We start from the raw sequence: 24,054 nt of genomic DNA, 5'->3' as shown, positions 1-24,054 counted from the left end.
TTCAACTTAAAACATATATTATTCCCTGTATAGACAATGTATGGAAAAACCATTAAGTTGTTTTACTGATTTAAAACTGACAAATGGCAAGTATTTCAGGGACAAAGGTACTTTGCAATTTACTTTGCATCCAGAATCAGCTCCTTCAAGATCAAGCCATGTATTGGCTTGGTCTTCTTTACACCATTCAGCAATATATCTCATCTGAGCTGCCCAATAACAGAAGCAAACACTGGGAACTGAAAGACCACCTTTTCCATAGGGTAGATGAAGTTTGCTAATTTTCATTCTTATTTTTTACCCCTCCAAATAAAGGTTGTGAACATTTTATCAATATAAAAAAATCCTATTAGAAATTGAATTTGATAGCATTTGTAGAAGATAAAGAAGTCCTGGAAGAACATTCATTTTTAAAATACTGATTCATCCCAGCTGGGAGATGGGTAAACTATTCCACATTTGTAAACCATTTCTGATATTCTTTAAAATATAATGGAGATTCAGGTCAACAAGTTCAGTAAGGTTGGGGGGAACTGTAGTGTTCTCGTGCAGGGTGTTGCAACTCTGACTAAACACCAAGTTAAACCGTAGCCAATGAAAACAGAGTCGTAGTAAGGTTGCTCATTTACTGTCACTCTTCCTCATTAACATTTGCGGTGAAAACTGTAATAAAACAATACAGCAATATTCAGTGTCCATGTTTTGACTAACATTGCATTATAAATGACTGCAACATAAACATAAACTACTGTTCTCCCTGTAGTAGAGATTACAATGGCTATTAGCATCACTGAAAGCTTGTACACAATGGTAAACAACCGTTTTTAGCAACTTATCAAACATCATATTTTTAACAAAATCATTACTAATATATGATCATTAACATGTCTAATGTCATATAAATGAACTTACGGCATTGCCTCTACGATGCTTTTTAGTGGATGCAATGGATTATCAGAGAGAGCACACTATGTCTGTCTCATTGTTTTCATGCAGAACCTGGAGCACTAACAGGAAGTGACCTCATCACATAAAATAAATAATATAAATTTTTACAAACGAGGTAGATAAAGGAAAAGTAATTATGAACTTCACATTTTTACTTGAGAATATTTACCAAAAAATATTTAAAGCAGATATTTGAAAGTTAAATTCCTTAAAGGGCAATACAGTATACAATTTCAGACACTGCCTATACCTCCTAGTGGACACACCAATTACTGCAGTTAAATTCAGCTTAAAGGGCAATACACTCCCCGCCTGACCTACGTGAGGTCACTATGAACTTGTGAGCATGCTAAACCTTAGTCTCTAGATCAGTCTTTGGGTAGAAGTAGAACAACTTCTGCAATTGGCCTCAGAAAGGTTTTTATATTGCCTTGGTCAGTTGTTGTGACCTCAATCTTTCTTACATGGCCATCCTTTCCAGGGAATACGGCAGAGATTCTGGCCATGGGCCAACAGTTGCGGGCTATCTGCTTGTCCCTGAGCAGAACTAGATCCCCCACTTGAAGGTTTCTGCGAGGTACTGTCCACTTCTGTCTGTGTTGCAAGCAAGGTAAGTATTCACGGCTCCAGCGGGTCCAGAACTGGTTTGCAAGAGCTTGAACCTGTCTCCATTGCTTTGTGTACAGGTCCTTGTCCGAGAAGTCTCCAGGAGGAGGCGGAACTCCTGTCTTCTGTGTAAGGAGCACTGACGGTGAAAGTATGAATGGTTGTTCCGGGTCTGCAGACACAGGTAGGAGTGGTCGTGCATTAATGATAGCAGTAACTTCTGCCATTAGTGTGCAAAGAACTTCGTGGGTTAAGCGAGTTTTCAGCTGCAGAAACATTGAATCTAGGATTCTCCTGGCAATGCCGATCAGGCGCTCCCACGAGCCTCCCATGTGAGAACTGTGTGGTGGGTTGAATTCCCAGCTGCATCCTTGCTCACTGAGGTACTTCTGCACTATTTTGTCCATTCCAAGCTCCTTGCACGCTCTGATGAAATTGGTACCGCAATCGGAATGGAGCTGTTTCGCAGGGCCTCTGAGTGCAAAGAAGCGCCTGAGAGCATTTATGCAACTTGACGCGTCCATAGACTCAACGACCTCAACGTGCACAGCTCTCGAACTCATACAGCAGAACATGATGGCCCACCGCTTGCTCTCCGCCTGTCCTCCTCTGGTGCGTCTGCTTGTGACAGACCAGGGTCCAAATACATCGAGACCCACATACGTAAAGGGGGGGCAGATTTTGAGACGTTCAGATGGCAGGTCCGCCATGCGTTGTTCTTCAAGCTTTCCACGCAGCTTGCGACAGGTTATGCATTTGTGGAGTACTGAATTGATTAGCGACTTGCCTCCCAAGATCCACAGTCCTGCTGCCCTGATTGCTCCTTCCGTCAAGTGACGGCCTTGATGTTTCACTTGCTCATGGTGACATCGAATGAGTAGTAGGGATATGTGGCTATCTTTGGGAAGAATTATTGGGTTCTTTTCTGCAGTTGCAACCTCAGAGTACTTTAGTCGTCCTCCAACACAAATGAAATTGTCCTCCATAATTGGACTGAGTTTCCACAAGCGGCTACTTTTGGATACAGCTTGGTTAGCTTGGAGGGCTGACAGTTCTTTTGCAAATGCAGCCTTTTGTGTTGCTTTAAGGATAACATTCCTTGCTTGATCAATTTCATCTGGAGTACGAGGTAAGTCACATCTGTGCCAACCTTTGCATTTGCTGTTTTGGTTCGTGTGCTTGAAGGATTTTGCCATGTGAACTAGAAATGCTACTCCTCTTACTAGGGAGGTGAAGGTGGAGAACCGCTGGAATCGGTTAGAGGTAAGCTCTGGTTCTTCCAGGTTAGTAGCACATGTTTGTACTTGTGGCCGGATTTCTGAGTCGTTTTCAGGTTCAATTAGCTCATACTTCTCAGTCATTTGTGTTTTTTCTGCAGGTGGCTGACGCAGGAAGGAGGGACCGCTGAACCAAGAAGTCTGCGCTAGGCAGGATGCAGGTAAAGATCGCGACGCATGATCTGCAGGGTTTTCTTCCGTACGTACGTAGTGCCACTGCTCAGGTCTCGAGGACTGACGAATGCGTTGGACTCTATTGTGAACATACACATAGAATCGTTTTGACTCGTTATAAATGTAGCCAAGCACCACTTTGCTGTCTGTAAAGAACTTTATGTCATTCAACTCTAAATCTAGCTCATCCTCAATGAGATCTGCCATCTCTACTGCTAAGACAGCAGCACACAGCTCAAGCCTTGGGATTGTAGGTTCGGACAGGGGTGCTAGTTTCGCCTTGCCCATAACAAATCCTACTTCGACTTGCCCATCTTTCTGAAGTGCTTTCAGATATGCCACAGCACCTATAGCCTTAGTCGATGCATCCGAGAATACACACAATTCTGTGTACACTGCTTCAGTTAGTGAAGTTGTTGTGTACGTACGCGGAACATGAAGTTGTTCGAGGTCTTGGAGAGAATCTCTCCAGGCTTCCCATTTGCTTAGTTTGTCCTCCGGGAGGAATGTGTCCCAGTCTGACTGTTCGAAGGTAAGTTCTCTGAGAAGGGCTCTTCCCTGGATCGTGACAGGTGCCAATAAACCTAGAGGATCGAAAACACTGTTGACAGTGGAGAGGACTCCACGACGGGTGAATGGTTTGGTAATGGTCGATGTGGAGTAGGTGAATGTGTCGGTTGTGATCTCCCATAGCAGACCTAAACTCCGTTGCATGGGAGAAGTTTCTCCACTCAGATCTAGGTCCTTGATTACTGGAGCACAATCTTCAGGAGGAAAAGCTTCCATGACTGTCTGAGAGTTCGAAGCAAACTTGTGCAAATGGATGTTTGACTCAGCTAGTGAGGCCTGTGTTCGTTGGAGCAAATCGATTGCCTCAGCTTCAGATGGTACAGATACCAAACCATCATCAACATAGAAATGTCTTTCCACAAACTTGACGGTATCAGCACCATGCTCCTGTGCACCTTCTCTGATGGCTCTTCGCAGCCCGTAAATGGCCACGGCAGGAGATGGCCGATTGCCGAAAACGTGGACCTTCATTCGATACTCAATAATTTCCTTGTTGACGTCATTGTCCTTGTGCCATAGAAAACGGAGGAAGTTACGATGGTCATCGTGCACCAAGAAACAATGGAACATCTGCTGAATGTCCGCTAGGATTGCAACCTTCTCTTTCCGAAAGCGTAGCAGGACACCGACAAGGGAGTTATTGAGGTCGGGGCCTGTAAGGAGCACATCATTGAGAGAGACGCCAGAGTATCGAGCACTGGAATCAAAGACCACCCTGATCTGATTGGGTTTTTGGGGATGGTAGACCCCAAATGTAGGAAGATACCAGCATTCATCCCCTTCTCTCAGTGGCGGCGCTACCTCAGCATGTCCGTTGGTGAAGATCTTTTCCATGAATGCCACATACTGTTGCTGCATCTCAGGTTTTCTCTTCAAGGTTCGTTGCAGACATGTGAGTCGATTAACAACTTGCTCCTTATTGTTTGGCAAGGGTTGGCGTGGTTCTCTGAACGGTAGAGGAGCTACCCAGCTGTTAGCATCATTTCTGTAGACGTTTGTGTCCATTACTTTTAGGAAAGCTGTGTCTTCCATGGATGGAGCAGGTTTGTTGTCATGCTCAGTTCTGCTGAACACTGTCTGTCCAAGCGTCTTCTCAGTTGTTTTGTTAGACATGCTACAGCTTTGCTGCGTCTCCTTGACCTGCATAAAGCTCGTACAGGGTTGAAAAATTGAGTGGCGGCCGCTTTCCAGCACATTGGTCTTGAATGTGTTGACTGTTGGCCTATGTACATTACCCAGGCACACCTCTCCTATTACTACCCAGCCCAGGTCCAGTCGTTGGGCAAAGGGGGCGTTGTTTGGTCCATTGACCTGCTGCCTGACCTTGTGTGCCCTAATCACATCTCTTCCGAGTAGCAAAAGTATTTCTGCTTCCGGTTCTAGTTCTGGAATGTGCTTGGCAATGTGTCGGAGATGAGGCTGGTAAAGAACTGCACTTGGTGTTGGAATCTCAGAGCGATTGTTCATGATCTCATGACACTCAATGAGTGGTGGAAGAGATATGAGAACTTTTCCGTCTAGGGACTCAATCTGGAATCCTACTGCTTTCTTGCCAGATGTTTCTATGATGCCAGAGCAAGTTCTGAGATGATATGAGAATTGTTTGCTCTCCACATTGAACAGCTCGAAGAATTCAGGTCTGGCTAATGAACGATTGCTCTGGTCATCCAGAATTACATAGGCTTTGATGGCCATGTCTTTGGAACCCTTTGGGTACAGCTTTACGAGGCAGATTTTTGAGCATGAGCGGCTCCACTGACCTGGACCGCAAACTTCTGTACAGCTCGCACTGACAACAGCTGTGTTCGAATGATCTTCTCCCTCCCCGCCATCCTCTTGTGACGGTGAAGGAGCCTTGACTACTTCAGGTGATGGGCCAGGATGCATGGCCGCATCATGATTGGTGCTGCCGCATTCAGAACATTTCACGGAAGACTTGCATTCCTTGGCGAGGTGAGAAACCGAAGAACAGCATTTAAAACATATTCCTTTCTCCTTGAGGAAGGCCTTTCTGTCTTCGAGGAGTTTGTTTCTGAATGTTCTGCATTTTTTCAAGGGGTGTGGTTTATTGTGTAATGGACAGATTTTGTTTGGGTCATCATTAGATGCACACACATCTGTTTTGTGAACTGAGATGGGTTTGTTGCTATGGAAACTTTTCACAATGGATCTGTCTGGTTTTGCAGTTGTTGTAGCACTGCTTTGATGTATAAAGCTGGGGTCGTTTCGCTTCTTTGCTTCATAGCACACAAAGTTACAGAAATACTCAAAGGGAGGAAAGTGGCCGTGATTTTTTTCTTTGTACCATGACCCAGAAGTCACCCACTTGTCCTGAAGCCCATATGGAAGCTTATCTACAATTGGTGCGATTCCACGTGAAGTGTCAAGGTATGACAGACCTGTGAGATATCCATCTTCTTTAGCACCTTGGATTTCCATAAGCAGATCCCCAAGTTCACGTAATTTGGTGTAGTCTTTAGCTGAAATCCTAGGAAAACTGTCCAATCGCTGAAACAGTGACCTTTCAATGATTTCCGGCGCGGCATAACACTCACGTAGTCTTTCCCATGCTTTGTGTAAAGCAAGGTTGGGGTTGCTGACATGCACTGAGCGGATGCGTTTCACCATTTCGCCAGATTCCTTTCCCAGCCATTTAGTCATGAGATCCAATTCCTGGGTTGCTGTGAGGTGAACTTCACGAGCTGCACTGGTGAATGAGGAATACCAGGACCGATAATTCTCAGGCTTATCATCAAATTGGTACAGTCCTGAACTAATGAGGTCTCGCCGTGCTAAATACTGTGCCAAAGGCTCTGCCTGAGGTGGCGTGCTAGCTGGAGGAATGTATCGAGCAACATAAGGTTTAGCATGTGCGTTCATGATGGGGCTGGTCCTCCCAACTTCAGACTTCATCACACCTGTAGACAGATCAGATAGGTTTGTTGCAGGTAAGTGCATACTATCAGCTTTCTCAGACTTCGGCTTGTTGTTGATAGACTGTGTATGTGAAGTGTCTTTCGCAGGTGCACTCCATGTTATGAAGCTGTTATGTGAGTCAGCATGAAATGGAGGAGCAACAGGTAAGGCTGATAAGAGTGGAGAGGGAGAATGCCTCTGTAGGTTGATTTGAGAATTGACATATTCACTGGTACGGTCAATTTTAACTTTCTCTGATTCAGATCCTCCTCTTTCAACTGCAGCATGCATTGCTAATTCAGCATCTTCCAGCACTTGTGCCTCCACAGCGGCTGCATCAGCTTCTCGTTGAAGCGTTAACACTTCCAACTCAGTGTCTATTCTTACTGTTTCCAGCTGATTTTGAGCTTCTCTTGTGGCCTTTTCCATTTTCAGTTTAGCCTCTTGGCTGGCATAGGATGCTCTCACTTTGGCGGCTTCAGCTCTGGCCCGGGCATGGGCTGCACTCGCCGATGATGCGGATGACTTGCTGCTTCTTGCGCTGCACACAGACGACTTACTGCTTGTAGCCATCTTAACCACTTTAACATCAAATGGTGCCTTTTCACTGTAGTGTTCTCGTGCAGGGTGTTGCAACTCTGACTAAACACCAAGTTAAACCGTAGCCAATGAAAACAGAGTCGTAGTAAGGTTGCTCATTTACTGTCACTCTTCCTCATTAACATTTGCGGTGAAAACTGTAATAAAACAATACAGCAATATTCAGTGTCCATGTTTTGACTAACATTGCATTATAAATGACTGCAACATAAACATAAACTACTGTTCTCCCTGTAGTAGAGATTACAATGGCTATTAGCATCACTGAAAGCTTGTACACAATGGTAAACAACCGTTTTTAGCAACTTATCAAACATCATATTTTTAACAAAATCATTACTAATATATGATCATTAACATGTCTAATGTCATATAAATGAACTTACGGCATTGCCTCTACGATGCTTTTTAGTGGATGCAATGGATTATCAGAGAGAGCACACTATGTCTGTCTCATTGTTTTCATGCAGAACCTGGAGCACTAACAGGAAGTGACCTCATCACATAAAATAAATAATATAAATTTTTACAAACGAGGTAGATAAAGGAAAAGTAATTATGAACTTCACATTTTTACTTGAGAATATTTACCAAAAAATATTTAAAGCAGATATTTGAAAGTTAAATTCCTTAAAGGGCAATACAGTATACAATTTCAGACACTGCCTATACCTCCTAGTGGACACACCAATTACTGCAGTTAAATTCAGCTTAAAGGGCAATACAGGAACCTTAATTCCTAGATAAACAAACCCTTTTGGTGCCCACCTAAAGGGAAAATCAAATGGGGATGGAGAGTCTGCAAGGGTCCCTGCAAGGGTCCCTTAATATTATCTTATAAATATCAATATATATTTTTTTAAAAATTATCTATTGTTATATTTATAATAATAATATTTTATTATATTATATTATATTAATATATATTTTATATTATTATATTTTATATAATAATATTTTAACAATAATAATAATAATAATAATAATAATACAGTTGTGTTTTAATATAATACACTAAAATGCTATGTTACTATCGTTAATAATAATATATAACAATATAATTAGCTGTGATCGCTAGTTAATCGATATATGACAGACAGAGTTTACTACTACCGCTGTTTGCTTTTGGAGAATACTATACCGGAAGCTCGCGCAACCACTGAGATTTTAGCGGAAATACGTAGGCAATACACCGCGCACAGAGTCCTTTGTCAGAGACCTGCAAAGGCTCGGCACCGTAGACGCCTCATTGGCCGCGATACATCAGCGCGTCCGCCATATTGAACTGGGCAACATTGCCCTATAAACAAATACAAATAAACAGGAAGCTGAGTTTTTCTGGACAAAAAGCACAATACCGTTTACATTTCTCAATTTCAATGGTTTATGGTCTATGTCGAGTACAAAAAAGTTCTGGCAAATACAAATAAAATAGTGTGACACTGGCAGTCTGTTCAGCACATATTAATTCTTGGCTGTCGACTGTGGCAGACGTCACTTCCAAATACAAACACGCCCTATAGTACACTTGTATGTATAAACAAGGAGAGCAACCTGTTCCAACTTTTCGAGGACAAATGGATCTACATCCAATCAAATGTAGCTGCTAACTGACCTAAATCGCCTATACATGCATCCACTCTGAAGAGTATCTAATCAGCAGATTCATTAGCATGTTGCGCTAAGAAAAAATAAATACAGAACTACATTCAGAAATAAATGAACGATTAAGGGGGAAAAAAGTCAACTTTCAGTTTAGCAATTCCTTTAACATTTTTTTTTGCGTTTACCCAAACATTTATTTTATTTATTTTAATAATTTGTTTATCCCCTCAGATGTTTATTTATTTATTTATTTATTTATGCAGGAATATGTGGATTTATATATTCATTTATTTATTTGTGTATTTATTTATTGTTTTTGCAGGTTTCGTCCCCCATACAAACCCGTTTTTGAGTCCAGGTCGTGGCGGTAAAATGGCCAACCACCATTAAAACAAGTATTCAATTCAATTTAGTTAAATTTTATTTGTATAGAGGTTTTAACAATGAACATTCTCACAAAGCAGCTTTACAGAAATAAATGGATTCAAAATATAATGTAAATATGTGAATTTATCCCTAAGAGGTGACAGTGGCCAGCAAAAACTCCCTGAGACAATATGAGGAAGAAACCTTGAGAGGAACCAGACTCAAAAGGGAACCCATCCTCATCTGGGTGCAACGAATAGTGCGATTATAAATAAATCCCTTCTATTATTGTGTACTATATGGACAAATAGTGCAAATGTGCAACCAGTAAATTCATCACAGTTTTCGCAAGAAGTCCAGTTGGTTAAAATCTGTCCACTGTCCACTGATGGAGTCCTGAGTACGAAGCTGCTTGTGGCAACTGCAGCCCCAAAGCCACTACAGCAATTGCAGTCCCAAGCCATTACAGTACAACTCCGATATGAGATCCCCAAGCCATCTCCACAGCCCCCAAGTGGCATCATCCCCAGCAATCCAAACGGTTCTTCAGGCCGTCCATATGGGGCCACCCCCAGCAGTAGCAAGCAAACTCAATCGATAAGAACTCCAAGTAGGGCATCAGGATGGGTCAGGCAGGTCCGGAGAGCAGAAGGGGTCAAGATCACTGGCATCTCAGGAGTAGCATGTGTAGCTCGATAGAGAGAGAGGGAGAGATTGCTAGGTAAGCTTTGTCCCATAATGGTTAAGAACAATGTACTTTGCATGCAGAGTGCAAGCAGGGACTCCGGCAAGACTAGCTGTGACAGCATAACTAAAAGGGAGAGCCAGAAGGTAACACAGACATGAGGGCACCCTGGGACATAAGGCAGCCAGCCACTCCAATGTCGACAAAGCTGAGTGAACGTGTGAGAGTGGGGGGGCCACAGCATCCAAACATCCCAGTTCACCACAACACTCTATGCCTGTGAAACCCTCCAGACCTGCTCTTTTACCTAAGAAAAACTATTCACAAAAGGTTTGACTAAACAAATATGTTTTCAGCCTAGACTTAAACACTGAGACTGTGTCTGAGCCCCGAACACTAAGTGGAAGGCTGTTCCATAACTGGGAGCCAATGCAATGTGGATAAGATAGAGGTGATGTGGTCATATGTTTTGGTTCTATTAATTAATCTTGCTGCTGCATTCTGGACTAACTGGAGCTTGTTTATGCATCTACTAGAACATCCAGACAGTAAGGCAGTACAATAATCCAACCTAGAGGTAACAAAAGCATGAACTAATTTTTCTGCATCGTGTAGTGACATTATATTTTTTATTTTAGCAATATTTCTGAGATGAAAGAAAGCAATCCCAGTAATATTATCTACATGAGCTTCAAATGAAAGACTGGAGTCTATAATCACACCAAGGTCTTTTACTGCTGCACATGATGAAACAGAAAGGCCATCCAAAGATACTATGTAATCAGAAAGCTTACTTCTAGCTGCATGTGGTCCTAGTACAAGTACTTCTGTCTTGTCAGAATTAAGTAAGAGAAAGTTAATAAGCATCCCGTTTCTAATGTCTTTTACACATTCTTCAACTTTATTAAGCTGGTGTCTGTCATCTGGCTTTGCTGAAACATACAACTGTGTGTCATCCGCGTAACAGTGGAAGCTAATACCATGTTTACGAATAATTTTGCCCAGAGGTAGCATATATAAAGAAAAGAGCAGTGGGCCTAAAACAGGGCCTTGCGGGACACCAAACTTTACCTTAGTATGTGTAGAGAAGTCACTATTTACATTTACGAACTGATAACAATCAGTCAAATAAGACCTGAGCCAGGAAAGGTCCATTCCCAAAATGTCTACTACATTTTCAAAAGCTGCACTAAGGTCAAGCAGCACAAGCAAGGAGACACAACCCTGATCAGAGGCCAGTAGTAGGTCATTTACAACTTTAACCAGTGCTGTCTCTGTGCTATGATGAAATGTAAATCCTGACTGATACATTTCATGAATGTAATTCCTATGTAGGTATGAGCATAGCTGCAGTGCTACAACCATTTCTAGGACCTTGGAGATAAAGGGGAAGTTTGATATTGGTCTATAGTTAGACAGCTGACAGGGGTCAAGGTCAGGTTTTTTTAATCAGGGGCTTGATAACTGCTAGTTTAAATGATTTATGTACATAGCCAGTGCTAAGGGAAGAATTGATTACTTTAGAAGAGGTTTGATTGTGTCTGGAATTATCTGTTTGAAGAAACAAGTAGGTAAAGGATCTAGCATACAGGTTATGATTTTGATGATGAAATTAGTGAAATTAGTTTGGTCTCTTGAAGGGGAGTAAAACATTGTGATTGTTGATCTGATATTATTATATTATTATCTACAGGGTTAGTTATAAAACTGTCTAGTTTTAAATTAATAGTCTGAATTTTTTGCCTGATATTTTCAGTTTTACCAGTGAAAAAATTGATGAAGTCATCACTGCTGTATAATAACTGTGTGCATGTTTCTATTGTGGTCTTATTCCCAGTTAATTTTGCTACAATATTAAATAAGAATCTAGAAATTTTTTTCTTCAATTAGGGTGGAGAGATACATTGATCTAGCAGCACTAAGATCTTTTCTATAGCTCAAAAGGCTCTCCTTCCAATGCTATTACTACCGATTCAGTTTGACCCCAATTTACGTTCTAATTTTCGAGTGGTCTGTTTTAAGGTTCATGTGTGATTGCTATACCAGGGTGCTAGCTTTTTCTCCCTAATTATTTTTCTTTTAAGTGGAGCTACCTTATCTAATGTGTAGCAGAAAATCGATTCTAAGCATTCAGTTGACTGGTCAAGTTCTTTGGGATCAGACGGTGATCCAATCATGGTTGATAAATCTGGGAGATAGTAAAAGAAAATAATCCCAATGTGGGTGGACAGTACAGCCATCAGAAAAGTGAAGCCAAAATGTCTCTGGAGCCCTCTAGTTGCTGGCTGCAGTACAATTTCTAACCCTGTCCATTCCCATGTTAGTGAATGGAAGACGAACCAAACTTACATTTTAAGTTGCATGTCCACAATTTTTTTTTTTTTTGAGAATTTCAGTTATTTTAATGTCTAACCTAGCTCATACTGATATTAGAACTTGCAACCCAGAAAGCATAAAGTCTTCTGTCCTGACGACTTGTGCTAGGAAACTCTGGAAAGCACCATGACACAGTGCTGACAACTGAGACTTCGTCTATAAATGTTAAATAAATGTCTCCTAACATAAAACTTCAAAATTAAGTCAAAAGGAGATCACACAGCTTATGCTACAGGCTACTATTGTGGCAAAACTCTTCAGTTCAAAATAAGAAAAATAACTTTCCAAAGTCAAAGGGTTTTAGATGCCAAAAATCAGACTTTATTGAATCAACCAACATAGCCAAGATCATCTGATTTACATAGTCATGGCTCATGCTTTTATACAATTCTCAAACAATGATCTCATTAGGTGGAGTTTTGTCATATTCTTTTAATCACACTCCTAAACTCTCACCACAATTATTTCATTGACCTTCTAGCTTCATTTTAATTGTGGCATGATCTCAGTCAGTTTTTTTTTTTTTTTTTTGTAAAGGTTAACATTCATCACAACCTTAACAATGCACTTCAGTATTCTGGTTGAGAAAGAGCACTTTCCCATGAGAAAGGACAGAGCAAACCTGAACTCAAAAGATACAATTAAAAAGATACAATACAATTTATCAATGATACTCTGTGTGCTTAGTAATTTTCCACAAACTGGGTCACATCAGTTTGCCTTAGTTTACATGATTCACATACACAAATATTCTCTATAAAATTATTTTCTAATTGATTAAACACTCATTTAAAATAAGGTCACACTCTCTTCATGATTAAAATACACTTCATTAAAATACACTTCAAAGTCATTCCTAGGCCTTTGATTGATTAACACATTTCACCTTGATTATTTTGGATTGGATTACATCATATACTGATCAAAAATACTTCTATATCAAGAAAATTCTTCTAAATATTCCCTCCTTTGGAACTTACTATGTCCCACCTTCTTCAAGAGAGCTAGCTCGCAATTCGGTTCCTCTATTTTACTCCAACTAGTGATCAATTCTGATCACTCCCTCCTTTTATCAAATTTGACCAAATCCTGAAACAGCTCTCTTGTGGAGTACAGGACCAAACCTCTCCCCCCACACTTAACTAGGAAGGAGTAAAAGATCGTGTCTCACTATTCTAACGTCTACTTCACAAATCAGTCATTGTGTTATGAGCATGAGCATGTAAAATAGTGATCTTATCAGTATCAAACTTATACAACTGTCGCAGTCATCAAACAGTAAAACATACTCAATTACAGAAAAAATCAATCATCAAACAAATCAATATGATCAATTTATAATCAGTAGTAAAATATAAAATATCCTTCTTTCAGGTGACTTCTTCTTCAACCCAGATACTTTGTGTATCATAGAGGGTCACCCTTGGGGAGAGGTTAGGCTAGCACTTACACCCAGGGCATTGCTCATCATACTACTTCTTCGTCCTCACTTGAGGAACTGGAATCCATCTCTGCTGACCATTGTTCCGGGATCCAATCTGGCTTAGGAGGCCAGTCCGGACAAGAGTCATCAAGTTCACTTGCCAGTCCATTATTTATATGCAGGCTATTGTTCATGAGAGACATCTGTTTAACAGTGGCTTACAATCAACCTTAGTATGGGCACAACACAACAAAACAATCCTCCAACAACTACTACTATTGATATCACTATTCCCACTTTTGTAAATATAGCCCCCCATTGTCCAAACTGAGACTCAAACCACTCTCAAGTGTGTTGGTCTCTTCCTGCATTCTCAGCATCTTCTTGTCTCAAGTTTTTTAGTTTGTTCATAGCTTCAGTGAATGTTCCCTCTGGGGCAGTATTGTTAGGGATAAAAGTACTACACTGATCTCCAAACAAACACACACTCCCCCCTTCTCCGCCAACAACCAATTTAATGCCTGTCTATTCTGCCATGTCATTCTACTAGTGGCATCTAACTCTTCACCTATTGCAGATTGTACAGCATCAGTATAATTAATAAACCGTTGTTGATTGTAATAAATATAAGTGATCCACTCTGTATTTTTGTTAGGTGTAATCCAAATCAGTGTAGGGAAATTTAGCTCATTTAGGTTAAGCTGATGTATTCTCCACCAATATGTAAGGAAATTAGCTGTTTAGGTTAAGCTGTTGTATTCTCCACCAAAATATGTAATAATAATAATAATAATACATTTTATTTATAAAGCACTTTACATTTTAAAGAAAATCTCAAAGTGCTACAAAAAACAGCAATTAAAACCAGCTGCCAACTGAGATTAGCACAGAAACTTAAACTATATTAAAACACTTTTTAAAAAGGTACGTTTTTAAACCCCTTTTAAAACCATCAGTCATTTGTGGAGCCCTCAGATGTTCAGGGAGGGCGTTCCACAGGCGAGGAGCAGCGGCGCAAAAGGCTCGATCCCCAATGGTGCGGGTATTAGTCCTAGGGGGGAGGAGACGATGAGTGTTTGTGGAGCGGAGGGGAGGTGCTGAAATCTGTGGGGTGAGGAGTTCTTTAAGGTAAGTGGGGGCGTTGCCATAGATGCACTGATGTGTGAGGAGGGAGACCTTGTATTCAATCCGGGCGGAAATGGGAAGCCAGTGTAATGATTGAAGAATTGGTGTGATGTGTTCGTATTTACGCACTCTCATCAGGATCCTATCGGCACTATTCTGTATGTGCTGGAGTTTCTGGATGCTCTTGCTAGGGATCCCGATGAGAAGAGAGTTGCAGTAGTCCAGTCTGGAGGAGACAAAGGCGTGGACGAGTTTCTCAGCATCATGTAGGGAGAGTGTAGGACGGAGTCTGGCTATATTCCTGAGGTGATGAAATGATGTTTTGCAAAGATGTTTAATGTGAGCCTCAAAGGTTAAATGAGGGTCAAACCTAACACCAAGATTTGTAACTAATGGTGATAGGGGGATGTCCTGGCCAGAGAATGTAATACAAGTTATGGTAGATGTTCTGATCTGATGAGGGGAACCAATGAGGATGGCTTCTGTTTTTGAGCTGTTCAACTGGAGAAAGTTATGATTCATCCAAGCCCTTATCTCCTCCAGACAGGCAGTGAGTGTAGGTAAAGTTGATGACGATGATGATGATGATGAGTGAGCATCAGTTTTCATATATAGTTGTGTATCATCAGCGTAACAATGGAAAGAAATTCCCAAGCGACTGATGACTTTGCCAAGGGGGAGCATGTAAAGAATGAATAAAATAGGTCCAAGAACTGATCCCTGTGGAACTCCGCATCTAACAGCATGTGAACGGGACCTTGAGCTTCCCATGGCCACAAATTCAGATCTGTCTGCAAGGTATGACTCGAACCAACGCAAGACGGTGTTATTAAGTCCAACGGAGTGGTGTAGCCTGTTGAGAAGTATACCGTGATCAACGGTTTCGAACGCTGCAGAAAGATCCAAAAGGACAAGAAGTGATGGTGAACCAGCATCAGCTGTCATCAGCAGGTCATTTGTGACTCTCACTAAGGCTGTTTCTGTGCTGTGAGCGGAACGGAAACCAGACTGAAACCTTTCAAAAATGTTATTGTGTTTGAGGTGGTCTTGAAGGTGGCTGGCAACTACTTTCTCCAGAACCTTAGAGAGAAATGGCAGGTTGGATATGGGCCTATAGTTAGCAAAAATTTGAGGATCAATTGAGGGTTTCTTAAGTAATGGTCTGATTATGGCCGTTTTCAAGGCAGACGGTACATGGCCAGTCTGAAGGGATTGGTTTATTATTATGGTGATAAGGGGACTGATGGCAGAAATATTTGCTTTCAACAGAGGTGTAGGAAAAGGGACGAGGGCACATGTGGAGGATCTCATCCCCCTGATGGTGTCTTCGACCTCATGTTGAGTAACTTCTGGGAAGCAGCAAAGCAGGATCGAAATATCAGACTGCGGGTCAGCAGTTGGGGCAGACAAGGAGGAAGGAACATAAAAAGAGGAGTGAATTTTGTCAATTTTGGTTTTAAAAAAGGTCATAAAATCATTGCATTGTTCTTCTGTAGCTCCTGTGAGTGGAGCAATTTGAGGTTTAAGGAGGTGATTTATGGTGGAGAACAACTGTTTGGAATTGGCAGAACTATTGTGAATAATATTTGAATAGTACTGTGACCGTGCTTCTTTGGTGGACTTCAAATAAGCTTTTTGGTGGTCCCGATAGGCCAGCTTGTGAACAGTAAGTCCAGAAGCATTATACCGCCGCTCAATGGCACGTCCAGCTGCTTTCATTTTCCGCAGGTCACTTGTGAACCAGGGAGCTGAGCGAGAAAACGCAATTGTCCTAACTTTGATGGGTGCATGAAGATCCAAAATGCTGCTCAGTATCTTATTATAAGATTCCACAGATTCAGTGACTGATGAGACATTTACAGAATGAAGATGTTGAAGGCTTAAGGTCAAGTTTTCTGTGTTAATGTTTTTCAGATTTCTGAAACGTATTTCACGTTTGGGCTTGATGTGGGAAGACAGAAAAGGCAGCTCGACGGAGATGACCTTATGGTCAGATACACCCAGATCATACACAAATGGTGCATTTAAAAGGGGAGACTCAGTAATGACCAAATCAAGAATGTTCCCCTTAGTGTGTGTAGGAACATCAACATATTGTTTGAGGTTTAAGCAATCCAATAACTGAAGGAATTCTGTAGCAAGATGGCAAGAGGGGTTGTTGATATGAATGTTAAAATCTCCAAGTATTATTATATTGGAAGAGGTTGTGCAGAAGGTTAAAAGAAAATTGTATAGCTCTGAGATGAAGCATGCATTTAGTTTGGGTGGCCGGTAGATTAATAGTACTGTCATTGTGAAAGGGGGCTTACAATTAAATGCCAGACATTCAAAGGAAGACAGCTCAGGGAGGGCCAGAGGCGACAGATCTAGGTGACTGCGGTAGATGACAGCCAGGCCACCACCACGGCCAGTGCTACGAGCTTTTTGGAAATAACAGTAGCCAGGAGGACAGGTCTCATTTAAAACAGAAAAAACATCTGGTTGATGCCAGGTTTCTGTGAGGCACATTATGTCCAAACTTTTGTCCAAAATATGATCATGTATAAAGCAGGATTTGTTAGTGAGGGATTGTGTATTAAACAGTTCAATTTTAATTTTAGATGAAGCAGTGAATCTCCTTACTGGCCGAAGTAGGCTGAAATCCACTCCACGTTTTCTGTTTGGCTCCATGTGTGGCGCTGTTGCAGGATCTCCAGTGCTACTAATCAACAGATTATCAGTCCTCTGATGACGTGGAAGAGATGCTACAGGGCGCACAGCTGCCCAAACGGAAGGTATTTCGTTACCAGACCGGGAGTAAGCAAACTTTCGCCGAGAGCTTCTGTGGATGTACCGGGGCCGACGTAGGAGTCCAAGTTCTTTAATGACTGATATACAAGCTGGAATGTTATGGTTGTTATATTCTATCAGTTGAGTGGCCGAGTAGTTCATTATGCCAGTCACACGGGCTCCACGTCTGTTGTTAGCCGCTAGCAGTAAACAAAGTAGGGAAGTATAGAAAGAAAGGGAAGAAATCGGCAGCAAGAAATCATCCGTGATGTGGCTGGAGAAATCGAGACCAGAAGAGATAAATCGTAGTGAGCACCAAAAGGAGCTGTAAGCGCTGGGAATGCAGGCAGGGCCAGGAAAAGCTGCAGCCGGTTAGCTGCCCGCAGGGACTTGCTATCAATTAGCCAAGTAGAGTCCAAGTCGGTAAAATCCGTATAACAGACCCAAATGTTATACAGAAAGTAAAAAAAAAAAAAAAAAAAAAAATGTAGGAGAATAGCAGATCAGCTCAAAAGGGGAAATTTGTAAACTTAATATTTTAATAGCTGATCAACTATTCGTCCAGCGATAAGTTGAAATGAGTGTATTTATTAATTGTATATGGGATATTACCTCCGTGGCCACCGGCAATAATATCCTAAATATAGTGAAACACTATATTAAGAGCACAGTAACAAGATCGGCAGTTTAAGGCAATAAATTTGAAGCACAGAGACACAAGACACTAAAAATCAGATGAGACTTTATTACTATTCTAAAACACAGAAACTAATCTAACACTAACACACAAACACACACACACACGTAAACAGGGGTGAAAATGGCTTTGAAAAGAGAGTGAATGAAATTCCAAGTTTCTAGCAGTTTCTCAGACCATGACCTGAACGAACCATCAAGTCATGAGTTTGATTTAACATTCGCTTCATTTAGAAGGGCTTTAAACTTGCATTAAATGCACCAGTTCAGCGAGAATCTGGAGGTACTATACTTGCGTTTGTGTTGCCAGGGATTCCCTCATTGCGTTGTTGTTTGGAAGGATTTGGTCGGCGGTCTGGTTGGCCTTATGTAGCGTCTAGAAAGACCAATGAGGAAGATAAACAGAGTGAGGCGCGAACCCGGCGGAGTCTCGTAGGCAGGTTGCAAAACTTTAAAGAATGGTTCACAGCAGTGCGAAGCCGAGAGTTGGAAGCTTTGCAAGAACCAGTCTGGATGCAGTCTCGGAGCAAGCGTGATCTCCTTGTGATGAACTTCTAAAGCTCTTGGTTGATGAGACTTCCTTCAGATGTGGATGGAGACTCTCTTGAGCTGTTAGTTGAAGAGGACTCCTTGAAGATGTTGGTAAAGGCTCTCTGAAGATGTTGATGGACTCTTGCACAGGTGTTTTGGATGAGACTCTCAAAGATGGATTGGATGAGACTCAGAGTTTCCTTTGTGTCAGGGGGTTTTAACCCTTTCCAGTTGGGCTGACCCCAAAGTGTTTGCTCCAATCAGCAGGATCTTGGGGCAGGGTGTAAACTGTATTCTCCTCTTCTGACACTAATTAACATTCTGGTCTCTGAGTTATGAGCTTTGCAAACTTTGCATTAGGTTAAGTTAGAATTTTGTTAAGGAATTTGGTAACATGCATGTAATACATCGTACTCAACTTTACATTATACCAACCCTTAGGAAATTCAATAGTGATCACACACATACCGAACATGACATACCTGCTGTTATTGATACACACACGAACACTATAGTCCCTGTTAAACGATCAAAAAGCATCATAATGACCTGGTGGCTATAAGCATGACACACATACGGAATGACATTAAAAGAGGCAACAAGTTTCCAAACTATGGTGCATCATCTTAAAAGTCATTGTCCTTATAGGAGATGTAAAGTAGCCTTATGTAGTCTGTTAAAGCTGGGTTCTGTGGAATGTGTGAAGGGTGGTGAACATTGTGTTCCTGGGGAGAGCGAAGATCTCATTCCATGAGGGTCCTTGGGTGAGTCACACCCCCTTTTTCCTGAAGTTATCAGTTTTAGCATCGTGTTGGGTGAGCCATCTGGTCTTGGCCAGCGGCCTAGATCAATAAGTTTGACAGAGGTTCCTCTTGGCTGAGAGGGTTCGTCCTCTGGTCAGGGATGTCCTATCAGTTGCTGATTGTCACAGGGCAGTTGAGATCCAGCAATCAGTAAACAAGTGGTAATTAACTTGGGTCTGCAAAGTCTGGGAGCAGGATTCCTAGCTTTATGGCTTCTTTGCTTTCCTTACCTGTTCACTTCAGATCCTACATCAGTATAGATTCAAATGATGCCAAGTGGTTTTACCTTCCGCCTACACTGCTGTTGGTGTTGCTCTTACCACTGTGTATGGACCTTCCCTTCTGGGTTCGTTCCACTTTCATCTGAACACCCTCAAATATAACTTATCTCCAGGAACTACTGGACACGGCACCTCTGCATCTTCTCTTGGTCCTCTGCTTTGGTCCTGTGAACAGATAGCTTCATGTATTGCAGTTAGTTGGCGCATATAAGCTGTCAGCTCCATTTGCAGTTGCTCCAGAGGTGGTCCATCATAAGGACCCCTCAGATATGGCACAGACATGGGTTGACCCGTAAGCATTTCATGTTGTGACAGGTTAGTAATTCTGTTATTTTGCATGCGATAGCTCATTAGTGCAAGAGGTAAGGCATCTACCCAATTAAGTTTTGTGTCAGCAAGTTTAGCCTTAAGAGTACCATTCACCCTTTCCACCATTCCTTGACACTTAGCTAACTGAAACGCTGCAGTAAGAGCTTTCAATTCAGCTAGTTGGGCAGAACATGGCTGGTCACAATGCTGTGAAATTACATTCACAAATTCCTCATGCTGTTTTCTCACCACTGAGCACCCTGCATGATTACCCAAATGATCTCTAAACCATGAACCATCCACAAAGTAGTCAACATCTGCATACAGTGATACTTGGATTTTGGCATTTGTGCACCAGGGATCTGTGCCTCAGTAAACTTTCCTCATTTATCAACTATGTGTTTTACTTCATTACTTACCTACCCTAACCAATACACATTTGCTTTTGGCTCGGAAAGCAGCATTTCAGTTTCTACCCTTTTTATGTCTACAGAAACTCCCTCTGGGGAACACCAGATTTGAAGTCCCATTTTACACAAAGTATCACTTCCCAATAAATTAACAGGTGTCTGTTCAGGCACTAAAATGGGTAATGTCACCTTTTTGTTTTTAGTTTGCAGACAAACTGGAGCCATCATAGGAATTAGCTGCATTTGTCCTGAGAATCCTACTGTCTTTGCAAATTTTCCAAATATGGGGAGGTGAGAGACATAATTTGGACTTACACATGTGTAAGTGGCCCCAGTGTCTACCATCATAGGAGTATGTTTTCCCTCTATATTAACCTGCAGCATAGGTTCTTGATCAGGATCAGTTGTTAAAATTGGATGCTGACCCTCCACTGTAGGATTCTCTGGGCATCCCTAGTACCCCTGATTAGGCCCACCCCAAGGATTCACTGGGCCTTGTGGAGGTTGTTGATAGGGCTGGCCCCAACCGTCCCCTTTACTACCATGTTGCAGTTGCCATGGATTAGTGGGGCAATCACATCTGTTATGTCCAGTCTGTCCGCATCCCCAACATATCCCTCACGGACCAGGAGTGGATCTATCTCTTCCTCTTTTCCTCTTAGTGGTGGCCTTCTCTGCCAGTTCATGTTATTTAGATGCTGATAGACAGTTACATACATCAGCCCGGTCTAACTGGCAGAGGAGGAGGCGTTGCAGTCATTTATAATGATAATCTAGGCGTCACACAAAAACCTAGTCATAAATTCAATGCATTTGAAGTTCTTTATTCTAACATAACATACGTAGCCACTAAAAATAAGTCTACCCAGGTGATTCCAGTAATTATTATTTACAGACCCCAAGGGCCATATTCGGAATTCCTATGCGAATTTGCAGATTTCATCTCTAACCTGGTTGTTTCTTTAGACAAGGCATTAATTGTTGGAGACTTTAATATTCATTTTGATAATCCAGATGACCCTCTGAGAACAGCAGTTGTGTCAATTCTAGATTCTGTAGGGGTTAATCAGAATGTAATAGAACCCACCCATAGCGGTGGTCACACTCTTGATTTAATACTAACATTCGGATTAAATACAGAAAATATAGTCTCATGTCCACAGTCTGAAGCTATCTCAGATCATTACCTCATCTCATTTAAAATGTGTATTAATTATAGTATATGCACCTTGCCACGTCACCGTGTCAAAGGTACGTTCATGTCAACAACTGCACAGAGTTTTATCAGTAATCTCCCAGATTTATCAACCATGATTGGATCACCGTCTGATCCCAAAGAACTTGACCAGGCAACTGAATGTTTAGAATCAACGTTCTGCAACTCGCTAGATAAGGTAGCTCCACTAAAAAGAAAAATAATTAGGGAGAAAAAGCTAGCACCCTGGTATAGCAATCACACACGAACTTTAAAACAGACCACTTGACAACTAGAACGTAAATGGCGTCAAACTAAATTGGTAGTATTTCAAATAGCATGGAAGGAGAGCCTTTTGAGCTATAAGAAAGCTCTTAGTGTTGCTAGATCAATGTATCTCTCCACCCTAATTGAAGATAACAGAAATAATCCTAGATTCTTATTTAATACTGTAGCAAAATTAACTAGGAATAAGACCACAATAGATACACGCACACAATCATTATATAGCAGCGATGACGTCATGAATTTTTTCAATGGTAAAATTGAAAATATCAGGCTAGAAATTCAGACTATTAATTTAAAACCGCACAGTTCTATAACTAACCCTGTAGATGATAATATAATAATATTAGATAAACAACTACAACGCTTTACTCCTCTTGAAGAGACTGAACTAATTTCACTAATTTCATCATCAAAATCATCAACCTGTATGCTAGATCCTTTACCTACTTGTTTCCTCAAAAAGATAATTCCTGAAACAATCAAACCTCTTTTAAAGATAATGAATTCTTCCCTTAGCATTGGCTATGTACCTAAATCTTTTAAATTAGCAGTTATCAAGCGCTTGATTAAAAAACCTGACCTTGACCCCTGTCAGCTGTCAAACTATAGACCAATATCAAACTTCCCCTTTATCTCCAAGGTCCTAGAAATGGTTGTAGCACTGCAGCTATGCTCATACTTACATAGGAATAACATTCATGAAATGTATCAGTCAGGATTTACATTTCATCATAGCACAGAGACAGCACTGGTAAAAGTTGTAAATGACTTACTACTGGCTGGTTAAAGTGGTAAATGACTTACTACTGGCCTCTGATCAGGGTTGTGTCTCCTTGCTTGTGCTGCTTGACCTTAGTGCAGCTTTTGATACCACTGATCATGCTATTCTCCTAGATAGACTAGAAAATGTAGTAGACATTAAGGGAACAGCCCTTTCCTGGCTCAGGTCTTATTTGACTGATTGTTATCAGTTTGTAAACGTAAATGGTGACTTCTTTTCTCATACTAAGGTAAAGTTTGGTGTCCCACAAGGCTCTGTTTTAGGCCCACTGCTCTTTTCTCTATATATGCTACCTCTGGGCAAAATTATCTGTAAGCATGGTATTAGCTTCCACTGTTACGCGGATGACACACAGTTGTATGTTTCAGCAAAGCCAGATGACAGACACCAGCTTAATAAAGTTGAGGAATGTGTAAAAGACATTAGAAACGGGATGCTTATTAACTTTCTCTTACTTAATTCTGACAAGACAGAAGTACTTGTACTAGGACCACATGCAGCTAGAAGTAAGCTTTCTGATTACATAATAACTCTGGATGGTCTTTCTGTTTCATCATGTGCAGCAGTAAAAGTAAAAGACCTTGGTGTGATTATAGACTCCAGTCTTTCTTTTGAAGCTCATGTAAATAATATTACTAGGATTGCTTTCTTTCATCTCAGAAATATTGCTAAAATAAAAAATATAATGTCACTACACGATGCAGAAAAATTAGTTCATGCTTTTGTTACCTCTAGGTTGGATTATTGTAATGCCTTATTGTCTGGATGTTCCAGTAGATGCATAAACAAGCTCCAGTTAGTCCACAATGCAGCAGCGAGAGTCCTTACTAGAACCAAAACATATGACCACATCACCTCTATCTTATCCACACTGCATTGGCTCCCAATCAAATTTCGTATTGATTATAAAATACTACTATTGACCTATAAAGCACTAAATGGTCTCCCGCCACTGTACCTGAGCGAAATTTTGATCTTTTATGATCCGCCATGCCTACTCAGATCAAAAGGTGCAGGCTATTTGTTGGTACCTCGAATAATGCGGGCTACAGCTGGGGGTAGAGCTTTCTCTTACAAAGCCCCACAGTTATGGAACAGCCTTCCACTTAGTGCTCAGACACAGTCTCAGGGTTTAAGTCTAGGCTGAAAACATATTTGTTTAGTCAAGCCTTTTGTGAATAGTTTTCTCTTGGGTAAAGGAGCAGGCCTGGAGGGTTTTACAGGCATAGAGTGTTGTGGTGAACTGGGATGTTTGGATGCTGTGGCCCCCCCACTCTCACACATTCACTCAGCTTTGTTGACATTGGAGTGGCTGGCTGC

The 24,054-nt window shown here is 41.3% G+C and overlaps 1 protein-coding gene across 2 annotated transcripts; it reads right to left on the bottom strand.

Annotated features, from left to right (window-relative positions):
* Window positions 1-612: 612 nt before the first annotated feature.
* Window positions 613-7,808, bottom strand: LOC128317051 (uncharacterized). Of its 2 annotated transcripts, none has more exons than XR_008305302.1 (2): window positions 913-7,808; window positions 613-663 (listed from the first exon to the last, which is right to left on the bottom strand). XR_008305302.1 is itself a non-coding variant. In XM_053242416.1 (2 exons), the coding sequence occupies exon 2, from the start codon at window positions 7,062-7,064 to the stop codon at window positions 1,317-1,319; it is 5,748 nt and encodes a 1,915-aa protein (XP_053098391.1). In that variant the 5' UTR covers window positions 7,065-7,228; window positions 7,478-7,808; the 3' UTR covers window positions 613-1,316. The 2 variants fall into 2 exon arrangements, 1 of the variants encoding a protein (XP_053098391.1); XM_053242416.1 differs by having other exon boundaries at window positions 613-7,228; window positions 7,478-7,808.
* Window positions 7,809-24,054: the final 16,246 nt, after the last annotated feature.

This window comes from Pangasianodon hypophthalmus, chromosome 19, assembly GCF_027358585.1.
Source record: "Pangasianodon hypophthalmus isolate fPanHyp1 chromosome 19, fPanHyp1.pri, whole genome shotgun sequence".
Classification (NCBI taxonomy): Eukaryota; Metazoa; Chordata; class Actinopteri; order Siluriformes; family Pangasiidae; genus Pangasianodon; species Pangasianodon hypophthalmus.
This window is presented reverse-complemented; position numbering and strand designations above follow the sequence as displayed.